This window comes from Callospermophilus lateralis, chromosome 7 (assembly GCF_048772815.1).
Source record: "Callospermophilus lateralis isolate mCalLat2 chromosome 7, mCalLat2.hap1, whole genome shotgun sequence".
NCBI classification, from domain to species: domain Eukaryota; kingdom Metazoa; phylum Chordata; class Mammalia; order Rodentia; family Sciuridae; genus Callospermophilus; species Callospermophilus lateralis.
Window position 1 is genome coordinate 7,722,517 of NC_135311.1, and position 22,729 is coordinate 7,745,245.

Here is a 22,729-nt window from a genome sequence, read left to right on the forward strand (position 1 = left end):
AGAATGCCTGCCTCGCATGCACAGGGCCCTGGGTTCAATCCCCAGCACCATCAATAAACAAGTAAAAACCTTAAAAATGGCAATCACTCCCATTATCACAACCTATGTCCCTGAAACTGTCCAAGCCTCATTTCTCTTGCTGCATTGACACACTCTGACTTCCAACGTGACCTTACAGATGCCCTTTAGAAAAGTCCTTCCTCTGTCTAACTTACATCCCTAACCCTGTTTGGGATTATTAGCAGCAGTGGAAAGTCTGGGTAACTCTGCAGGGGACCCTGGTACTTAAGGAGCGGGGCGGGATGTGCTCCCAGGCACAGGGAAGGGCCGCTTGGCTGGGCCTTTGTCCTGGGCACTCGCCCAAGCAGGGGTGCCCACGGGCCTGGCAAGATCAAGCACAGGGTGCGCCTGTCCCATTAGAGGGGCAGGGATGGGCCTCGTTGCCTCCTGCCAATGTCTGGCCGCCTGGTGGGATCCGATAGGGCCTTGTTAGCAGGGCACAGGAAGGAGCCAGGAGGCTTGTGTTGCCAGGGGGGGCGCAGTCCTGGGCCTCCAGGGCAGGAGAGTGGGAAGTGGGCCTGGTGCCCAAGTCGGTCTGGAGGAGACAGAGGCAGACCACCAGGCTGCCAGGGACCTCCCGCCGCCCCTCCTGGGCCAGAGGACCCGAGTCAGGGCTAGCAGGGCGCTGACTCCATGCTCTTTCCCCAGCCCTCAGCTCTGGGCCCGAGGAGCGGAAGAGCCCACTCCCAGGCTGGAACCTTGGCTGGCAGCCTCTGCCACCCCACCTGGGGTATTCAGAGGGGTCGCCCGGTCCTCCTTCCCCCCAGCACTGAGCACAGAGCTGGTCTATTTAGGTATCCTGACTTCAAGGCCTCGGGCTCCGCCTAATCCAGGAACTCCAGGGCCCTCCCTGGCCTGTACCAGGACCCAAAGAACTGGGAAGTGGGGGGCCGGGGGACCAGCAGAGGCTTGGTGTGGCTCTCGCCCACTGTTAACAAAGACCAACTATCCCACTCCCTCCCTCGCTCCGACCCTGATGGCTTTGGTCTACTCCCCCTCCTCCCCACTTTCCCTTCTCCTGCTTAGCCTATGAGGAAAGTCCTGCTGAAGATCTAAGCTGAAGATCTAAAGCTGGCTCCAGTGGCTCAGGCCTGTGATCCTCAGCCACTCGGGAGGCTGAGGCAGGAGGATTGTGAGTTCAGAGCCAGCTTCAGCCACTTAGCAAGGCCCTCAGCAACTCAGAGAGACCCGGTCTCAAAGGAGGTGTGGCTCAGTGGTTAAGCACCCCTGGGTTCAATTCCCAGTCCCCACCCCCTCCAAAAAATCTAAGAGGCTTCTCCCTGCCCCAGGAGGCCACCAAAGCCATGGAGTCACGGGGTGCGACTCCCCCCTGCACGGCTGAATCTGAGATGCAGAAAGCCCTGAGCCGAGGCCACACAGCCAGGCTAACACAGCCAGGCTAACGCAGACCAGACGTCCCCCCCTCGCCCCATTCCGACTCAGCCGGTTATCACAGGCCAGACAACTGTTTGGGTTTGGGGACAAGGGGGCTTATTATGCTGGCGGCACTGAGAGGCTGATGGGGAGGACACGCAGGGGTGGGGTGGCCCAAGACCTAATCATTGTAATCAGCGCTGCAGGCAGAGATGACGAGGGCCAGCCTCTGCAGACACTGAGGTCACCCTGAGTGGCCTTCTCCAGGGCTGCTGCCCGCTGCCCCAGTCTGTGGGTCTGTTTGCCTAGTGTCCCCCCCCAGGCCTCCCAGGAGGCAGCCCCTCCCCCACGCTGGCTTCTCCTGCTTCCTTCCCCAAATCTCCCCACTCTTTCTGCTCTCCTGCCCGCCCTGAGGACCCCCTGAGTGTGGGAAGGAGGAGCAGACTCTGTAGGTGGAGGCATGACTTTATTCAAGCAGGGGTGAGCCGGGCAGGGTGACAGTAGGGCCCGGATGAGGGGTCGGGACACGGGCACACTCCATGAGCCACAGGGCAGACCTCCCAGGAGGGCGAGGCTGCTGCAGCGGTGGCGGTGGTGCAGGGCTGGGGAGGCCCAGTGGAGGCCACCACTGTCCCCTCCCTTGGGAGAGAGCGCTGGAGTTCCCACAGGGTCTGAAGTGTTTACGCCCCAAGGCTTTGTTCTGGGGACAGGCTCCCCTGGCACACCCCATTTCACCTTAGCCAGCCGGGCATCTCGTCCCTCTCAGCTGGGAGGGGACTCGGGGCCAATCGCCCAGCGCCAAGTCCTGAGTGCCACACTTCTAGTCTTCCCCTGAGGACCAGGAGTCCCCCTCCCCTTCCCTTGGGGCGAACTTCAGGAACTGGCCAGGGCCCAGGTGGACAGGAGCCCCGGCCCGAGGGGTCTTCAGGGCAACCCCCTCCTCTTCCTGTAAGGGGATCTCTCTGTCCCCACCAGGGGCCTCAGGCATCCCCTGCCCGGTGCCCTGGGACTGCTCCAGCCCATTCATCGCCCTTCCATTCCCGTCTTCTGGCTCCTCCTCCAAGCTGTGGTCTTGACCGTTGACACTGAGGGCGTCCCCCGCCCGGGGGCCCGGGTCTTCCTCCCCTCGGGGAGTCTGTAAGGGCCCAGAGACTGGGTCCTCCCTCTCCAAAGGAGCAGAGTCAGACTCCTCCTCGGAGCCCCAAGGCTCAGCACTGTCCTGGGACCCAGTCTCCGGGGCGGTCACAGAGGCCTTAGAGCCATCATCCCAGGGGACACTGACTCCCACGGTCTCAGGCTCCAGGTCCCCTCTCTGAGAGCTACTCAGAGTCTGGAGGCTGCTAACAGAGGCCCCTGGCCCCCACCGAGGAGCCCCCGGCCCCCTCCCCTCCTCTTCCTCCTCTCCCTCCTCCCCACCCTCCTCCTCATCTGCAAACCCATCCGACTCCCCATCCCCGTCCCAGACCTCAGGCTTCAGCATCTGGGGCACCTGGCCCAGAGGTTCTGCCAGCTCCCGGGGGCCTCCAGGAAGAAGGGAAGCCTCAGTCACCAGATCCTCAAACTCCTCTGACAGGTCAGAGTCCTGGCCCTGCCCTTCCTCCTCCTCCTCCTCCTCCTCCTCCTCCTCCTCCTCCTCTGAGGGTTGGGCCCCGGGGCCCTTGGAGACCGGGGCAGTGGGATCCCAGCCCTCCTTCCTGGCTTCCCCTAGCGGGGAGGGCCTCTGTTCTCCTGCCATGTCCCATCTGGGGGAGGCAGGGGATTGGAAGTAGAGGCCCAGGGGAGTGGAGTCCGGAAGGGTTTCCCCTAACTCATCCGCCTCGCTCTCTTCTCTGCTTTCCTCTCCCTCCTCTTGGGGGTCTTCAGAGATGTCTCCAGGACCTAATTCCTCCTGCTCACCCTCCACCTTTCTCAGGGCTTCAGCCCCCCCTTCCAACCCCCAGTCAACCCCCAGGTCCCCCTTATCCCGGGGCTGAGGCCCAGAGGCATCTTCCAGGACTGGGATGGGCAACCAGGGTTCAGGGGGCCTGGGGCTGGGGGCCCCCAGCGCTGGTGGAACATCCTCCGTTTCCTCTGAGCCCTGAACCTGGGGCTGAAAGGTCCCACTTCCTGAGGTCTCAGCAGGGGACACCTCCTCTGCTCCCCAGGGGACCTCTGACTCTGACCCCTCTGAGTCCTTGGGGGGCTCCAGGGGGTCTCTGCTTGTCCCAGGCAGTTTGGAGAGAGCTGCCCCCAGGACATCTGCCTCCTCTAGGTCCTTTCCAGGTGCTTCTAAGAGTTGAGCTCTCTCTGCCCCCGAACCTTCTTCCCCCAGGGGTGGCCACATCACCTCCTGTCCAGCCTGGTGCCCTGGGTCCTCCAATCCCATCACCTCCTGCTCGGGTCCCAGCTTGGCTCCTACAGCAGCCTCTCCTCTGGCTGTCTCTGATCCCAAGGCCACCTCCAGGTCACCCTCTGAGGCCTCACCCTCATCTGCCCTGGGGGGCTCTGTCCCCTCTGGCTTTCCTGGGGAAGCTCCCAGGCCTGGGGCTCCCGCCTGCTCTGGTGGCCCGGCAGCGTCCACGTCCTGGAGGCCCTCGGTGTCTCCCTTCCCACGGGCTCCCTCACCTGGGACACTCTGCTCCCCGGGCCCAGGGCTCCCTGGGTCTCCTGTGGCATCGGGCTGTGGCGCTCCTTGCTGCGCCACCTCCTCTTTCCCATCCTGCTCCCTCAGGTCCGGCTCTGCCTCGTCCTCACTTCCCACTCCAAGCCTCCCAGGGGGGGCTTCCTGGCTCAGGGCTTGGTCCCCCACAGCCCTGTCCCCCCACCTCTGCTGATTTGTGGACCAAGGCAGCTCCTGCCCTCCCTCTCCCAGGGACTTCAGTGACTCTTGAGTCTCTCCCTTCTCCAGTCTCTCTTCCTCTTCCCTTGGACTTTCCTTCTCTGCCTCTTTTGGGAATCCCGAATTCTCCAGGTCCCACTCACCCAGAGATCTCAGTGGTTCTTGAGTCTCCTTTTCTAGGGGTCTCGGTGTCTCTTGGTTCTCTTCCACAGACGCCAGTGGTTCTTGAATTTCCTTTTCTACAGGTTTCATTGTCTCCTTATTCGTTTCTTCCAGAGACCAGAGTGGCTCCTGAGTTTCTTGACATTTCAATATTTCCAGGTTCTCTTCTTCTGCAGACTCAAATGGTTCTAGATTTTTTGTTTCCAAGGACCCCACTGCCTCTCCACTTTCTTCTTTCGGTGACTTGGATAACTCTTGGTTCTCTTTTTCAAGGGACCTAACTATCTCTTGGTCTTTTCCAAGAGACTTCAGTGCCTCTGGATCCACCTTTTCTAGAGATCTCCATGTCGTCTGTTCTTCTTCCCCTAGAGCTGCCGGTGGCTGTTGAGTCTCTCTCTCTAAGTGTCTCAATGTCTCTTGGTCCTCTTCCTGAGAGGAACACTCCTGATTCTCTTTTTCTGGAGGCATTATACTCCCCTGGTCCTTTTCTAGAGAACTTTGGGGCTGTTGAGTTTCTTTTTCAAGAGGTATCACAACCTTCTGGTCCTCTTCCTCTAGAGACCACAGTGGCTCCTGGATCTCTTTTTCTAGAGGCCTCACAGTCTTCCCATCTTCTTCTTCTAGATACCTCAGTGGCTCCTGGTTCTCTTTTTCTAGAGGCATCACAACCTTCTGATCCTCTTCCTCTAGAGCCTTTGGTGGTTCCTGGTTCTCTTTTCCTGGAGGTCTAAATGTCTCCTGGTTCTCATTTTCAAGAGCCCCCAGGAACTCCTGATTCTCTTTTGGTAGAGATGCCCATGATCCCTGGTCCTCTGGTTCTTCAGATCCCAGAGGCTGTTGGTTCTCCTCTTTGAGAGCTCCCAATGATTCTAATTTTTCCTCTTCTGGAGACTTCACTGATTCTTGATATTCTTTTCCTGCAAATAAAACTGTCTCTAGATTACCTTCAAGAGACATCATTAGTTCTTGGTTCTCCTTTTCTAAGGATTGCAATGTTTGTGAGTCCTCTTTTCCTATAAGTCTGGGTAGTTCAGGAGCCTGCTTTTCTAGAGGTCTCTCCAACTGCATGTCTTTTTCTTCTAAAGATTTCAGTAGCTCTGGATTTTTGTTTTCTAGATCTTTTCGTGTTTCTAAGTTCTCTTCCTCTAAAGACCTCAGAGATTCTTGCTCTTCCTTCTCTAGTGCCTCATGACTCTGGTTTTCCAAGGACATTTGTGGCTCTGGAATCTCAATTCCCCCAGTCTTCAGGGTTTCTTTTTCCAAAGGATCCCGATCCTGAATTTCTTTCATGTCCAAGTCTCCTTCTTCTGGCCATGTTTTCTGCTGCAAGTTTCTCACTACGTGGACCTCTATGGCTGCTTCTTTCTCTACTAGCCCCCATACTTGCCCTTCACTTTCTTCCTGGAATCTGCTGGATGCTATAGATCCACTGGATTCTCCATCTTTAGCCCCTAAACTGGGGTGATCAAGGCCAAGGGGTGGGGCCAAAGAGGACTGATTCTCAGGTGACTGGCTTGGACTGGCCTCTGGCTGCTTGCCCCCTGGCTCCTGTGGTCCTGGGAGGATGCTGGCAGGGACAGCCCCCTTGGCTTCAGCCCACACAAGCTCTGGAGCCTGTTGGCTCTCACCCTGTGGCTGGACCAAGGAGACAGGAGCATCTTGGGCTCTGGCCGCTACATCTGTAGCAGGACAGGAAGCCTGAGGTGTGGGTGGGATGGGGGTGCTGGCCAAGGCGGGGGTACGGGCCTGGAGGAACTCCTGGCTCTTTAAAAAGGCTGGTACAGGTGTCTCAAGGGCATTGGGCAAGGGAGATGGGAGGGCAGTTGGGCTAAGAACAGGAAGCAGAGGTCCCAGACGCCGGCCCTCTGGGGTCCCAGGGAAATGCAGCTCTGCCTTGGGGTCTGGAAAGGTAGAGGAGGAAGAAACAGTGTCAGTATGTACTGGTCCTCTGGGGAGCCACCAGGCAGCCACCAGTCTGGCAACAGTGCATGGGACGACAGGCTAGGCTGAGAGTGTGTCCAGCGCTTTGGGAGCCAAGGAGTTTAAGACTTAGAAAAATCTGCCTGGGTAAGAAAAGCCAAGAAGTTAGGGTTTCAGGGGGAACCTGGCCCCTTCTCTTACCGGGGAAGCTGAGGGAAGCTTTGGAACTGCCACCAGGTGTCTGTAGCCGGGAGTTCTCAGCCTCCAGGAGGGTCCTGGGGAGAGGGAGGAGAAGCTGGGTCAGCCTTCGGTCCTCAGGAGGCAGGCGGCTGGCTCAGGGCTGAGCTTTGAGCTGAGGGCTCCCCCCACTGCAGGCTCCCCCTTCGCTTTAACCACTGTCACACAAAAGCCACACACAGGGTGAAACCACAGTCACAGACATCACACACTTGGTCACACAGAGTCACACACATATTTGGGGCACTCTGGGGACCTCAAAGATGCGCAAGTAGATTCCCACACAGTCAGAAGCAGGGCCACCAGAACATCACTGGTGGCTTAACCGTCTCCCCTCCCTCCTGCTCCCTCGGGCTCCCCCTCCCATCCCAGCCCATGACCTCATCCCCGGGTTGGGGGGCCAATTCTCATGCTAATTCCTGCCTTTGTCCACACGGCCATCTGGAGGGTCTGAGAAGGGGGGCTTCTCAGGGGAAGTGGGAATTCTCAGTCTGTTCCCATGGGATGGGCTCTCTCCTCCTCCCCTGGGGGTCCCCCAGAGCTGGCAACAGACAAAAGCAAATGAATTCAGCTCCTTCTCTGCAAATCCTTTTCATGCCTCAAAAACCAGCGGTTGCATTCCTCAGGGGAGCCCAGACCCTTCCCCTCAGTGGTATGGGGGTCAAGCACTCATCTTGGGCTAAGGGCTCTGGATCCCAAGCCCCATCAGGGAATGGAGGTCATTCTGCCCATGCCTCTGCCTCAGTGCCGCATTGGGCTGACTGGGGAAGGGAGGACCAATCAATCGTATAAATTATTATTATTACTTTTTTTGTACCAGGGATTGAACCCAGGAGCACTAAACCCAGCCACACCCCCAGCCCTCTTTTGATATTTTGTTTAGAGACAGGGCCTCACTGAATTGCTTAGGGCCTTGCTAAGTTGCTGAGGCTGGCTTTGAACTCCTGATCCTCCAGCCTCACCTCCAGAGCCACTGAGATTACAGGCGCGTGCCATGCGCTGGCTCAAACAAGTTATTCTGAACATTCACTCTCTCCTCTTCTCCATGACCCTGCGGCTGTCGGATCCACTGTGGTCTCACCTCTGTTCTTCCCAAGGCAGCATGGGCGCTCTGTGCTCTATGCTCTGTGCACGTGGGGTCCCTCTCTTCCCCACCCTTCCTATTCTGGGCCCTGGCTCCCTTCCCTTCCTGGGTCTGTCTCAGAGCCCCTTGCCCTTTCTGCCAGTGGACTCTTGGGGAGGTGAGCTCTATCCTAAAAGCTCATCCAGCCCTGAACTCCCTCCCTGTGGATGTCACTGGATCCTCAGGCAGCAGAGAGCTTGCAGAAGAGATGTAGGCTCTGCCCCAGGCAGAGTAGCCTTGCTCAGCCTCTCCCGGCAACAGAGGGGCAGATGCCCTTGGGCTACAGAGAGTCAGACCCCTGATCTTCAGGCTAAAAGGTTCCTCAGACAGATGTCACCCAGTTCAGCTCTTACCTATAGTCAAGGCTGTGATCCTGGTCAGGTGACAAGTCAATATGACAACCCACACAGGCAACGAGTCCTTTCTTTTTTCTTTTGGTACCAAGAATTGAACCCAGGGGTGCTTAACCACTGAGCCACATCCCCAGCCCTGTTTTGTATTTTATTAGTGACAGAGTCTCACTGAGTTGCTTAGAGCCTCAGTTGCTGAGACTGGCTTTGAACTTGTGATCCTCCTGCCTCAGCCTCCCTGGGATTACAGGCACGCACCACTTTGACTGGCTGAAAGGTCTCCTCTCTGAGGCTGCCTGAAGACATTTCCCCCTGGTGCAACCACACACACACACACACACACACACACACACACTCAGATGATGGGTTTCAGCCCCTTGGGGGAAGAGCCTGGATGCAGATGGCCCACAAGTGTCCAGCCCCTCTGCTGAGGCTGTCCCTCTCAGCATCTTCACCCCTCCTTCCAGGACTTCTTGGGCTCAGGAAACTTCTCTGGTCCTGAGCCCAAGGGAGCGCAGGTGGGCTCAGATGGGAGATGTCCTGGTATGGAGATGACCAGTTCAGGGTCACAAAACCCAGTAAGAGCAGAGCGGCCACCACCTACCCCTGGGCCCTTCCAGCCACAGAGTGACTGCCCTGGATGGGTGTGTATGTCTGTGTGCCTGGGCGGGGTGGGGACAATCCTTACCTGTAGGTGGCCACCTCCAGGCTGAGGGACATCTTGAGGTGTGCCAGCTGCTGTCGACCCTCCAGGACCTGGGCGATCTGGCTCTGGAGACCCTGCTTCTCCTGCTCCAGGGCCTCCACGGCCAGCTGCAGAGCAAGGCGGGGGGGCAGTCAGTGGGGCGGCCGGGTCCCCCCTGCTAACTACCCAGATCTCCTACTCCCTGATTCCTCCTAGAGCAGAGCCTCCCCCACTTTCTCCCAACCCTCCTGCCAGGGAATCCCCACTGGGCCCCCCAAACAAGCACAGGGCCCCTCTCAGCCTCTCCCATGCCTGGCTCATCGGGAGGATGCTGATTAACTGGGAGCACATGTTGTTGAGAATTCAGCTCCCACAGGAAGGGGGAGGTGGGGAGGAGAGGAGATGGGTTACAGAGGAGGAAAGCGGGGAAAGTGGAAGCAGAAGGAAAAACGATTAATCAAGAGCCTGGAGCCTGCAGCCTGGGAGCCCAACAGCCCGGTCCCATCACGTCTCGCTCCTCACCCCAGGCCCCGCCCCTCCACTTCCTACACGTTCTGGAATCTTTCAGAAGAGGAGTGGGGAGGTGGCCGTGGTCAGACCTCGGTCTGGCCCAGACAAGAGGCTGTTTTCTCAGCTGTTGGTCCCATCTGTGCTGTTCCTGAGGAAGCAGCTGTCCCAGGCCTCTGGAATGTGCTCCAAGGAGCTGAGAAGCCATGACATGGGAGAGGGTCTGGAGCCCTGGCTCCTCCTGCCAGGTAGCGGCTCTGAGAGGCCAGGCTAGAGACCTGGAGCTGGGGGATAAAGCGCCCAGCATCTTCGGAGTGACAGCAGCCTAGGGAGGGCTGCAGGGCGTCCTGGGCCTGCCTGCCTGCCCTTTCAGGCTCTGAAGGCCTCTACATCCCCATCCTTCCCACCCACCCCAGACGGGCTGTGAGGGTCGAGGGCCCCTGGCACCCGATGCGGGTTTTCTGAGTGGTGTCTCCTGCCTGCATCGAAGGCCACCCCTGCCTGTTGCCTTCTCCAGAAGGGACCAGGTCACAACCTCACCTGGAACTTTTCAGTGGCCCGCAGCCGCTCCTGCCAGCGGCCCTCCAGCCTCTGTTCCAGCGCCTCCCTGCGCTCCTGGAGGCCGCTGCGCTCGGTCTGGAGCTGCTGCAGCTCCAGGCGACCCTCCCGAGCGCCCTGCACGGCTCTGCCCAGCCGCTCGCGGGCCTGGCCCAGGGACGTCTCCATGTGCGCCACGCGCTCCTGGTAGCCGCGCACTGCCCCGCGCCACGCGTCGCCCAGCCGCCGGGCCAGCTCCTCCACCTCCGGGGCCGGCGCTGGGGGACCGCGGGGTCGAGCGGGGACCCGGGGGGCACAGGCAGCCTGAGCGTTCAGGCTGGCGCGTTCCTCGTCGTGCGCGGCGCGCAGGGCGTCCAGCTCGCGCTCCAGCTCCGCCGCCTGTGCGCTCAGCCAGCCTCGGGCGCACTGCTCGGCCTCGACCGCTCGGCGGCTGCGGGCTGCCTCCTCGGAGGCCCGCTCCCGCGCCAGCCGCAGCTGCTGGCACCGGCTCGCCACGCCCTCCAGCTCTTCGGCCAGGTTGTCGCGCTCCACCTCGGCCGCGTGCTTCTCCCGCCAGCGCTGGTCCACCAGGGCCCGCAGGGCCGCCAGCTCGTCGTCGGCTCGGGCCCGCCAAGATGTGTCCCCGGACTGTGCCCGGAGACCCCCGAGCTCCGCGCTGAGCAGCTCGTTCTGCTCCTCCAGCGCCTTGACCCGGGCCAGGTAGGCCTCCAGGCGTCGGTTGAGCTCCCACATCTGGAAAGATTCCTCCCCCAGGCAGCCCTCCATCCTGCTCGTCGGAACCACTCTTGGGACGTGGGGCACCAGGGAGAAGGGAGAGGCTCTCGGAGCTTTTAGGAAGAAAGAGACTTGAGGGGACAATGACCAGGCGGGGCGGGGCGGGGCGGGAGCAGCGCGAGCGACTGGGAGTCCGGGAGAGGGAGCGAGGCTATTCATACTCCCGCCAGCCGGGCGGGAAAGGGGCGGGACCCGGGCTTAACCCTTTAGGGCTCAGCCCAAGATCGCCCTGCTCCTGGGTGTCCCCGGGGGGCTGGGGAGTGGAGCCAGGCCCTGGGAACCCCATCCGGTGGCTTTCTTCGGGAGGAGGCTGTGAGCAAAGGTCAGAACCCCCTTCATGGGACACGATGCACGGAACTGAGGCTGCGGCAGGGGCGCCGTCTGTCACCCAGCACACCCATCACTCAGGCCCCCAAGACTCAGTTTCCTCATGATCACGGGCCGCGGAAAAGACGGAGGGGCCGTGTGTGTTTTGTAGATGGCACCTTGTGCAGGAGGCAGGACCGCCACGGCTGGAGAGCACCGTCGGGAAAACAGAATCGACGTCGGATACCCGAGGAGCGCGCCCGTGGGGTGCGCCCACCAGGACCCTGGCCCCGGTCTAACGAGACCAGGGGAAGGGACGTCCTAGGCTCAAGACCACTGACCCGTTTCGCTTCCATCCTTCCTGCAACTCTCTTAGACAACCGCTGACATTCATGGACATGGTTAGGGAGTTCTCCAGCTCTCCGGGGACGGCGCCTGTCGAGTGTCAGGAACTTGGGGACAGAGGGCGCCCCCTGGTGGTTTAAAAGTCGGATCCAGAAGAGAAGCCGAGGGAGAAACCGCCTGTTTTTCCTCTGGGTGAGCAGCCCAGGGTTAATCGGGGCTTGGGGATGCTCCATTTGGGTTCCATTATCTGACTTGGTCTTTGAAGCATCCTTTTGAAGATCCTACAGCTCAGGAAGCAGAGAACTCACTAAGAATTGCCGGGAAGGCCTTCTGGGGGGGGGGGGGGGGAGGCAGTCTCTGAGTTGGGTGGTGAGGGACTCAAAGGATTTGGGGTATTTATTTTGCTTTAGTGGCTATTGAAGCCGGGGGCTCCCTACCACTGAGCTACATTCCCAGCCCTTTTTGGTCTTTGAGACAGGATCTTGCTAAGTAACCCAAGCTGACCTCAAACTTGTGATTCTCCTGCCTCAGCCTCCCGCGTTGCTGGGATTACAGGCTGCTCCAAGCCTGGGGTATGAAAGCGCTGGAGGAGGAATCTCAGGGATCATGGGACACAGGGGGGTCTTTGGAGGAGGAATTTCTACTCCTGTCGATGCTGTTTAGTTTTACCAGTTTTCATTGAGCATCTACTATGTGTCAGCACCAAAGAGATTGCAGAACTCTGCAGCAGCCCTGGAAACACGCAGTGGGTTGATGTGAGGAGGGGAGTTTGGTTCTGCGTCACATGCAAAGAGCAGTGGCTGTGACTTTTGCACTTTCTAGCTGAACAGCTCTGGACAAGTCATGCAACTTCTCTAAGTGATCCTGGTTACCTATTTGTAAAAGAGATTAGAACCTCTTCACCCCCATAAGTTGGTTCTGGGAATCAAAGGAGACCAGGTCTGGGGAGTTCTTTGTACCTACCCAAAGGGACGGTTCTGCTTTGATGAAGATGAAAGCCATTCGCAGCAACCTAGGAGTATGGTGCAGGAGGATTGTAAGTTGGAGCCCAGTGAGATCCTGCTTCAAAATAAAAATTTAAAAGGGCTGGGGATGTAGCTCAGAGGCAGGACACTCCTGGGTTCCACTCCAGTACCGCAGAGCAAAGTTCCTTTCTATTTTGTTTCTTTCTCTGTACCCACCTTTTGCCTCCTAATGCAGGGCCGGGGCTGGGGCCAGGAAATCACTCGGTTCTCGTCCCTGACTTTGCCCTCCTTTATCTCTTCTCCCTTCCTCTCCACTCCCCAGCTGGATGGACGGGGCTGGACACGTGTGGCAAAGGAATAAGGTCAGCTTAAGTCTTTTTTTTTTTTTTTTTTTTAATACCAGGGATTGAACCCAGGGGTGCTCAACCACTGAGCCACATCCCCAGCCTTTTTTTTTTTAATATTTATTTTTTAGTTTTAGGTGGTCACAATATCTTTATTTTTTTATTTTTTACCTGGTGCTGAGGATCAAACCCAGTGCCTCATGCATGCTAGGTGAGCGCTCTACCACTGAGCCACAACCCCAGCCCCCACCCCATTTTTAATATTATTTAGAGACACGGTCTCACTAAATTGCTCAGGGCCTCACTCAGTTGCTGAGACTGGCTTGGCACTCGAGATCCTCCTGCCTCAGCCTCTGGAGCTGCTGGGATTACAGGTGTGCACCCCCTCACTCAGCTGGTCACTGTCTTTTCACATGGAGATCAGGGGCTAGGGACAGCCCCAGCTTCCAGAGGCCCTGTACCTGTAATCCTGGGGAGTGGGAGAGGCTGGGCCCTTCCCCACCCTTCGTTCCTCCAGGTGCCCAGGTGGGCTTGGAGAGGGTGCCAAGACACAGAAGTGTCCTTCTCCTCCATTTTCCCCTTTCCCAACCGAGGGGACTGGTTTTCCTGTCTACGCAGGAAGAATGCCCTCCCCTTCTCCCTCCTGGGGGTAGAGGTGGAGGGACACCATATTGGGTGGGAGAAGCATTGAACAAAGAGACCTGTCTCACTGTGGGATCTTGGACTGATCAATTCATACCCCTGAGTCCTATTCCTTCAAATAATATTTATTGGGCACCTATTGGCTTGCAGGTACACTGTAAGCACCCAATAAACGTTGGAAAGTAATCAAAGACGACTAATGTGGCACCCCATCTCTAAGGAGCCGTAAAGTATTGTCCAAGTAGAGAGGCAACCAAGGAGGCTCAGCCATGGTTAAGGGAAGATCTTGGCCTTTGTCCTTGAGGAAGGAGACCGGGAAGGGTTTGAACCTGAATCGCAGGATAACCTGGTCAGAATGGCATCATAGAAAGATCTCTGGGAGAGAGTGGTGGCGCATGTCTGAAATTCCAGCGGCTCAGGAGGCTGAGGCAGGAGGATTGAAGGTTTGAGGCCAGCCTCAGCAACTTAGTGAGGCTGTAAGGAACCTAGTGAAACCCGGTCTCAAAATCAAAATAAAAAGGGCTGGGGGTGTGGGTCAGTGTAGAGTAGGTTGCTGAGAGGCTAAAGAAAGTGCCCAGAGACAGCATGGGACACAAATGATATATTGGGGAAAGATTCCTAGAGATCAGTGGCCGCCCCAAGAGGAGTTCAGGCATCTCCATCCCTCAAGGTGCTTCACCAAGCAGCGCCTCTGTCCTGCGCAGCGTCTTGTTGAGTGATGGCAAGATGGACAAGTGACATGAATCCCTTCCCCAGTGGGGTTTCCTGTGTCCAGCTGCAAGGACATCATCAGCATTAGCTCGCTCAGCTTTTTTTTATTTGACAGCATTCTTGGTAGAGCTGTCCCGGGGTTCAAGCAGGAAAGTGTTTTTGCAGACAACATTAACTGGCTTAAGAGAAGCAGAGACCTTCAGGATAAGCTGTACCTGGACTTCACAGTATCTTTATTCTATTTACTTATATGTGGTGCTGAGGCTCGAACCCAGGGCCTCACACATGCGAGGCAAGTGCTCTGCCACTGAGCCCCAGCCCCAGCCCCTGTGTCTGGACTTTTGCTGAGCGCGGTGGCACACGCCTATAATCCCAGTGACTTGGGAGGCTGGGGCAGGAGGATCTTGAGTTCAAAGCCAGCCTCAGAAATTTAGTGAAACCCTAAGCAAGTCACTGAGACTCCATCTCAAACATCAAAATGGTTGGGGATGAGGCTCGGTGGTAAAGCCCGCGCCTGGCCTGCGTGAATCCTTGGGCTCGATTCCCAGCACCTAAATAAATAAATAAACTTCATTAATCAGGGATTTTTTTAAAGGGGATGAGGGCTGAGGATGTGGCTCGGTGGTTAAGTGCCCCTGGGTTCCATCCCTGGTATCAAAAGAAGCAAAAAAAAAAAAAAAAAAAAGAGAGAGAGAGAGAGAGAATACATATTGGACTTTCCAGCCTTTAACTTGGTGGGTTTTGACTTGGTTTCCCTTAACTTGGTGGGTTTTGGGTAGCAGAAAAGGGGCATTTAGGAATATGGCCTTTTCCTGTCCCCCTCTTCTTTAGAGAGAATACACTGGGAAAAGAGGGTAGGAATGTGAGAATGGTTCCGGAGGCGGGAGGGGACAGTGGCTGAGGAAGACAGCAGCTCTACCAGATGTGCGGGGCTGGGCTCAGGCTGGGTTTGGAGTCCCAAGGATGAAGCACAGTTAGAGTGGAGAAAATTAGAGGAGCAGGAGGAAGTCGCACTCGCCTGCAATCCCTGCGGCTCGCTCGAGAGGCTGAGGCAGGAGGATCTCAAGTTCAAAGCCAGCCTCACCTACTCAGTGAAGCACTAAGCAACTCATCGAGAACCTCTCTTTAAGTAAAATATTTAAAAGGGGCTGGGGAGGTGGCTCTGTGGATAAGCGCCCTTAGGGAGTTCAATCCCCAGTACCAAAAAATAAAAAGATTCGCGTGGATAAGGGCGACCTTGGACATGCACAAGGTGACACAGAAAGAGAGGGTGAGAACACAGCACTGGAGGTGTTCCCTTCTAACCCTAAGCTTCTGGGCCTGTGGTTTTGATAGGCAACCTGGAGAGAAGCAATCCGCCCCCAATTCCTCGCCCAGCTTGGTTCCATCCTGCAGAGGTTGGCCATAGGGCATGGCCACCAGAGGTCGCTATTACCTCAAAAAAAAAAAAAAAGTTAACAGCTGGGCGTGGTGTCTCCTCTGTAACCCAAAGGCTGAGACAAGAGAGTTTGCGATTTAGGTAGACCCTGTCTCAAAATAAAAAATAAAGCTGAGAATGGTGGTGCCCACATGTAATCCCAGTGACTTGGGAGGCCGAGGCAAGAGGATCACCAGTTCAAGGCCAGCCTCAGCAACTAAGGGAGGCTCTTAGCAATTTAGTGAGGCTCTGTCTCAATCAGTCAATCAATCAACCAATAGGGTTGGGGATGTGGCTTGGTGGTTAAGTGCTCTTGGGTTCAATCCTGGTACCCAAAAAAGAAAGGTAAAAAATAAAAAGGTTGAGGACGTGACTCTGTGGAAGAGCATCCCTGGGTTTGACCCACAGTTCAACAAAAGGCTCAGACTTTTTTTTTTTTTTTTTTTTTTTTTTCACGTGTCCAGGAGGCTGAAGCAGCCCTGAGAGGTCAGGGCCACAGGGACAGGTTTCAGCCCAGACAAGGGGCCGGCACAATACTTGTTTCTGGGTTGGCGTGAGCTGCCGCCAGAGGGAGAAAGGACCCGTTCCTGGAGAGCTCAGGTCCAGACAGGGTCTGGAGATTCCTTTTAGAATCCAGAAAAACCCCAGGACTCTAGAAAGGAGCAGTGACCCCTGGTCCTCCCCACACTCCCTCCCTCCCGCCCTCCTTCTCTTGGAGGTACTGGAGAGTGAACCTGGGGCGCTCTGCCATGATACACTTCCAGCCCTTCTTAGTATGTTATTCTGAGACAGGGTTTTGCTAAATTACCCAGGCTGGCCTCGAACTTGTGATCCTCCTGCCTCAGCCTCCCAAGAGCTGGGATTCCAGGTTTGAGTCACCATGCCCAGCCCACAGTCCTCCTTTTATCTTTCCTGGCCTGAGGGTTCTGTAAGCCCAAGCAAAGGCCTGGGGTTAACTCTAAGGAAGGATTGCCCTGCATCGGGAGATGTAACCGAAAACAGATGTAACAGAAACAGAGGAGGAAGAGGGAGTTGGCTTGACCACCAGCCACTCCCCTAGCCAAGTAGGACAGGGGACTCAGGCCGGGGCGCAGGAAGCAGAGCGGGCTGCAGGAGGGAATGTTGTCCCCATCTCCATCCAAGAGCACTCTGAAGTCCTGTGCAGCCCTGGACCCTGAGAGGGCCAGGCCCCGGCCAGGCCCCCTCCAGGCCCTCTGCTAGGTGTCATGTCTCAAAGGGCCGCCAGATGGCGCCAGAACACAGAGGCTCCTTCCTACCGTATTTACGGGACTGGGCGCGCTGCCTTCCTGCTGCGACGCGCAGGCTCGGGGGACCGACTGGGAGAGAAGAGGAGGCGGAGGGTGGTAAGGGTGAGTGAATGGCCGGAGACGAGGGGGTCGGAGGGGCCGTTGGTCCATCCAGGGCAGCTGGGGGAAAGGGAGGTATATTTATCCCCTGAGCCATTGCATTAAAAATAACTGGGGGCCCGAGTAACCCAAGCTCCTCAGCCTGCCAGGTCACGGTGGGGGCCATCGCTGGGGACGAGGAGGGCAGAGGGATGAGGCATCAGAGGACAGAGCTAGAAAGGTCCCAGGTCCTGCCCTGCCCCCAGCTGCGGCTGCTGCATGCCGAGGACTGGGCAGGCTGGTGCCCACGGGCTGGCTGCAGGCGGGCAGGGAGCGGGGGAGGAGGGGAGAGGAGGGCCAGGCAGGAACAATGCTGGCTTCCCGCCAGGAATTGTGCGTTGAGTGGGGGACTAAGGAGAGAGTAGGAAAAGGGAAAGAATGAGGAAGGAGAAGGTAGTGAAAGAGGTAGAAAAGTCTCTGTACCTAAGGGCCAGCACTAGCCCCTGCCCCACACTTCCCAGTCCCTGAGCCCTGGAGGAAAAGAGCCTGTCTTCTGGGTTTTATCCCCGTGAGGAGCTGAAGCTACAGCAGGAGGCACTTAAGTCAGCTTTTAGGAAGGACTTCCCAGAGGAATAGAAGCAAATTTTGGAAAGGAGTGAGCCAAAGAGGGCTGCGGAGGTGGACTCTCTCCTTGGTGAGCCCTGGGCCTTGGCTGGGTGGTAACATGTTCTTGCCTGAAACAGGGTGTTGGACATGATGACCTCATATTTTTGCCTCTGTGTTTCTACAGATCCTCGGCTGATTTCTGAGTTAGACGATTTGGTGACAGAAGGACAATTGCAGGAAAATTTCACTGAAAGATTTAGCCTCTACTCCTAGCTGTGAGGAAGGGGCTGGCCCAGAGTCAGGCAAACATTAGCTGCAGAGGGGCCTGTCTGTGTGTGGCAGAGCCTGGTAGTGCAAGAGAGGGCTGTGGGGGGTGAGGGTCCCTCCTGGCTCTGCAAGGAAGGGTAAGGGTGCTTGGAGCTTAGTAGTAGGAGCTCAGGAAACATTTCCTCAATACACCACCCGGGAGGACAGAGCTCAGAGGGGGGACGCTGGCCTTGCTCACCATGAGGTCTGGCTCCCAGCTGGTGCTCAGTACATTTATTATTATTATTATTATTATTATTATTATTATTATTCCGAACCCAAGGTGCTTTACCACTGAGCAATATCCCCAGCTCCACTTTTTTTTTATATATTTATTTTTTAGTTGTAGGTGGACACAATGTTCTTTATTTTACATTTATGTGGTGCTGAGGGTCAAACCCAGGGCCTCGTGCATGCTGGGAGGGCCCTCTACCACTGAGCCACAGTCCCAGCCCCTCTCCAGCCCCTTTCTATACTTTATTTAAATAGGGTCTCAGTCAAGTGAGGTGCCGCACACACACCTGTAATCCCAGCTGCTCAGGGGGCTGAGGCAGGAGGATCTCAAGTTCAAAGCCAGCCTCCGCAACAACAAGGTGCTAAGCAACTCAGTGAGACCCTGTCTCTAAATAAAATTCAAAGTAGGGCTGGGGATGTGGTTCAGTGGTTGAGTGCCCCCGAGTTCTATCCCCAGTACCCCACCCCCCAAAAAATAAGGTCTTGCTAAGTTGCTGAGCTGGGCTTTGAACTCATGATCCTCCTGCCTCAGCCTCCCTAGCTGCTGGGATTACAGGCGTGCACCACCACACCCAGCTTCAGTAAATGTTTGTAAAGGGGAATAAAATGCATCCAATGTGCCAAAGACCGGGTACCCCAAGTGGACATCAAAATCTGTAATGCACCAGTGTCCATGTGTGACCCAATAAGGGGGAGCCTGCCTTCTCTTGGAGATCGTCTTTTTTTTTTTTTTGGTCCTGGGAATTGAAGCCAGGGGTGCTCTACCACTGAGCTGCATCTCCAGCCCTTTTTATTTTATTTTATTTTAAGACATGGCCTCTCTAAGTTGCTGAGGCTGGCCTCAAACTTAAATCCTCCTCCAGAGTCACTGAGCCACTGCGCCCAGCTCCTGGGGCTTCTTATGTCATCAGGCATGTTCCCAGGTGGCTGAGATGGTTTGGGGGGACTGAGTTGGACCTCTCAGGAATATCCCGGGTCCTTCCTGCCCCAGGATGAGCCAGGGAGGGGTGGCACTTGCTCCCCAAGAGCTATAGACTGAGTCCAGACTGGTGTCCCTTTAGGATCCTCCATCTGGGCCTGCAGGGTCCGGCCACCCATCCGGGCCTCACAGGGCAGGGGCTTGTCCACTCCAGGCTGAGAGCTGAGGGTCAGACGATGGGAAAGACTGACATTGCTTTCTACACCCCACCTCAAGAACTCTCCCCTGGCTGGACAGAAAGAGGCTGTGCAGGGGCCTGTCCCTCCTATGTGACCAAGGATGTCCCTAACACCTGGGTGACCCCTGTCCCAAGCTGCCCATGGCTCTCTGTGGTCCTCTTCTAATTCGGTTTCCTCTCACACAAAGGAGGGGCCTTGGGGAACAGGGGGGCTCTCTGCCCAGGACTGTGCCACTGTCAGACTGCAACTAGTTTGGGTCACCAGGGGGCCAGTCAGACTGTTCCAAGGCCACCCCTGGAATTGCCCTCCCCTCTGCTGTCCACCTCCCCAGTCCCTCTGTGAGTCCCAGGTCCCTGGGGAGGTTGGGAGAGGTCGGCTGTCCCCATGTCAGGGCTGCGACGGGACCAAGGAGCCCTGGCCTGAGGTTTCAGGGTGCAGGGCAAGCACAGAGGTCAGGCAGGCATCTGCTGATGGAGGTGACCTTTTAAAGTCCCTTCCCTGGAAAGAACGTGGGGCTGCCCCTTCAATGGATGGGAAGGAGCAAGAATGTCACCAGAAATGAGTGATCACTCACCAGGAGACTGGGGGCCGGGGTTAAGTGGGGTCAGCCTTATCTCACTGGACGCCCTTTGGTGCTGGTGGCTGGGCAAGGCCCAGGGGTGGGGGCAGCTGAGGACAGCCATGGGGAGCAGGGGTGGGGACAGAGGTGACTCAGGCCAATGCTGATGGGAAATGGGGGAGGGGTGGGAGAAGAGCTGGGGCTTCTGGGTCGCCCAGAGAGGGACCCCCAGGAGGGAGGGACCCCCAGGAGGGAGGGACCCCAGGAGGGAGGGACCCCGGGAGGGAAGGACCCAGGAGGGAGGGACCCCCAGGAGGCTATTCGGAGGAGCACTTTCCTGCGATGGGGGAGGGCAGGCAGTTAGCAATAGGAAGCACTTCCAAGGAGCTGAGCTAGAGAAGAGGGGACGGGGTTCCTAAGGTCCATCCTTCTAGAAAGTTCCACAGGACTCACCCTGAAGCAGGAGAGACCATAGCCAGACAGCAGGGCCCAGGAAGGGGTGCTGGGCAGTGAGAGGGACTGGCAGGAGGTGAGGCGGTCTGCGTGGGCTGAGGGCAGAGCGCTGTCCCTGCCTGGGAAGCGCCCAGCCCAGAGATCCTTATCCAGGGCAGGGACAGAACTGGTTTCCCGACTGGCAGCGCCAAGGGGGACAGGACAAGAGGAAGCCCCAGGGTCAGGAGGACAGTGTCCGGCCCAAGACCTGGCCAGGGGACCCCAGGCAGTTACTGGAACATTCTCAACCCCCTCTGCAGGGGCCTCCCTCAGCCTTGCATGGGCCCCTTTTCTGCCCAGGACTGATGGACGGACTTTCCTGTGTCCACTTGGAGGATCCCCCAGCCCAGGTCCCCCAGTGTCCCTCCGCCCATCTCGCCCAGGTAGAGTGGCCCAGCCGGGAGAAACACCTGGTTGGACTCAGCTCCTGGCTCCCCACCCCCCCAACACGGCGGGCTCCCGAGGTCACCACGGGAGGGGCAGGGGACCAACCAGGGGCAGGGGACCCTCGAGGGCTCTCCAAAGCCAGTTCCCTTTCATCCCCCGCCACAAAGGCCCGCACCCCAGGCCCATCCATCTTGTCCGGCCACAGTGCTCGGCAGCTCTTTGTGAGGGACCTGGGGTCAGGGGCCTGGCCTGCGCGTCCCCTCTCCTCCAACCCCGCCTCTGGGGCCTCCCCTGGGCACCTCCTCCCTGCCCAGCTTTCTCTCTTGCTTTTTATTTTTATTTTTATTTTTTTCAGTTTTCAGTGGACACAACATCTTTGTTGGTATGTGGTGCTGAGGATCGAACCCAGCGCCCCGCGCCTGCCAGGCGAGCGCGCTACCCCTTGAGCCACCTCCCCAGCCTGTCTCCGGGGATTGACCCCAGGGGTGCTTAACCACGAGCTGAATCCCAGCCCTTTGGATGTTCCACTTTGAGACAGGGCCTCGCTAAGTCACCGAGGCTGGCCTCCCGCTTGGAATCCTCCCGCTTCAGCCTCCCGGTGCTGGGATTGCTGGCGTGGGTCCCCACACCTAGCGTTCTCAGTGTTTCTTGTTGTGTCTCCGTGTTTCTCATCCTCTCTTGTCCCTCAGTCTCTAGAGGACCGCCCTATCTTCTGTCCCTTGCAGGCTCCTAAGATGGCTTTCTGGGCCACATGATGGGCCTGGAGTGGCTCTCTGTGCCAGGGACCTCAGGGACTCACAGTCTGCCCCAGGTCCTCTCTGCTCTCAGCTGCGTCAGGGATCTCTGGGTTTCGACATCATGGACCCCTCCACTCCCACGTCTGCCACCCCCAAGCTACTTATTCTGGTTTCTTCGAGGGGTGGGAGAAGAGGGTTTGTCTGTGCCTCGGTTTCCCCAAGATGTCACCATAGACTCCCGCAGCCTAGCAGTATCCCTGCTGTATGCGTCAGACTCCCAGCCTTGGGGGACAGTCCACCAGGTGGCCTTCCCTGGACTCTGCCTCCACTTTCCTGGGCCTCCCCAGCGGCAGACCTTAGAAGACGAGGGCCAGTGGCCAGGCCCAATCACTCTTCTCTGGGAACTTTGTGCTTCAAAGAAGAGAAGGGGGCAGGCGCGGTGGCAGGCTCCTGCGATCCCAGCGGTTTGGGAGGCTGAGGCAGGAGGATCACAAGTTCAAAGCCAGCCTCAGCAACTCAGTGAGACCCTGTCTATAAATAGAATATAAAAAAGGGCTGGGGATGTGGCTCAGGGGTTAAGCGCCCCTGGTTCAATCCCTGGTAACAAACAAACAAAGAGAACAGGAGGGGCTGCTCCCGAGATCTTGCAGTTTGTGGGGTGCAGGTAGGAGATGGGGTTCTGGAATCTTCTCCCGGATGCTGTGCAGAGTAAGGACGATGACTTAGTCCCGGGCTCCCAGGACTTAGGTAACGGAAGAGGAGCCCAGGAGGGCCTTGCAGGCGGGCGGGGAAGCTGGAGGGACTTTCTCAAGGTGGAGGCAGGCGGGCCAGCAGGGCAAGGTGCCCCTCCCTGATCTAATCTCCAGGCCCCCGTCATCCCAGGCTGCCTGCGGCAGAGGACAGAGGACAGAGCCCAGCAGAGGCAGGGACCGCCTGGGAGAAAGAAAGAGGCTCTTGGCCTTTCTCAGCAAGTGTCCCTCCTCTGCCTGCTTAACAACTCAGTTCCAGAAAGAGACAAAGTCGGCGGAGAAGGAAGAGTTGGTGCTTTGGACAAAAGCCAGAGGGACTGAGCCTGGGACCTGGGCTGCAGGGAACTGGGGTGGGTGTACCGTAAGGTGGGAAGGGCAGGCTGGGGTCCATGGGGCCCGGGTGGGTCAGGTGGGAGTCAGGGATGACTGAGGTGGGGGGAGGACATGCGCAAAGGAGCAGGGGAGGGCTCATGCAGAGGAGTCGGGTTCTAGACCAAACAGAAAAACGGGCACACAGAAGACCCTCTCAGCAACCAAAGCCGGAAGCCCCAAGGCCATTGCGGGGGACAGTGGGGATGAACCCAGGGGTGCTCTACCCCTGAGCTGTACACCAAGCCTCCCCCCCCTTTTTTTGAGACAGGGTCTTGCTGAGGCTGGGTTCAGTTTGCGATCCTCCTGCCTCAGCCTCCCCAGTGACTGGGATTACAGGCACATGCCTGGCACTTGGCACCATCCACTTTTTAAAACCCTTCGTTGGCTTCCCACTGCACTTGGAATTAAATCAGAAACACTTGCGGGGTGCAGTGTCGCACACCTGTAATCCCAGTGGCTCAGGAGGCTGAGGTTTGCAGGTTCAA

At 57.4% G+C, this 22,729-nt stretch overlaps 1 protein-coding gene across 1 annotated transcript; it reads right to left on the minus strand.

The window, feature by feature from the left end:
- Positions 1-1,883: 1,883 nt before the first annotated feature.
- On the minus strand, positions 1,884-10,674 carry Nes (nestin). The gene is made up of 4 exons (XM_076862246.1): positions 9,777-10,674; positions 8,733-8,857; positions 6,536-6,609; positions 1,884-6,315 (listed from the first exon to the last, which is right to left on the minus strand). The coding sequence occupies exons 1-4, from the start codon at positions 10,557-10,559 to the stop codon at positions 2,255-2,257; spliced, it is 5,043 nt and encodes a 1,680-aa protein (XP_076718361.1). The 5' UTR covers positions 10,560-10,674; the 3' UTR covers positions 1,884-2,254.
- Positions 10,675-22,729: the final 12,055 nt, after the last annotated feature.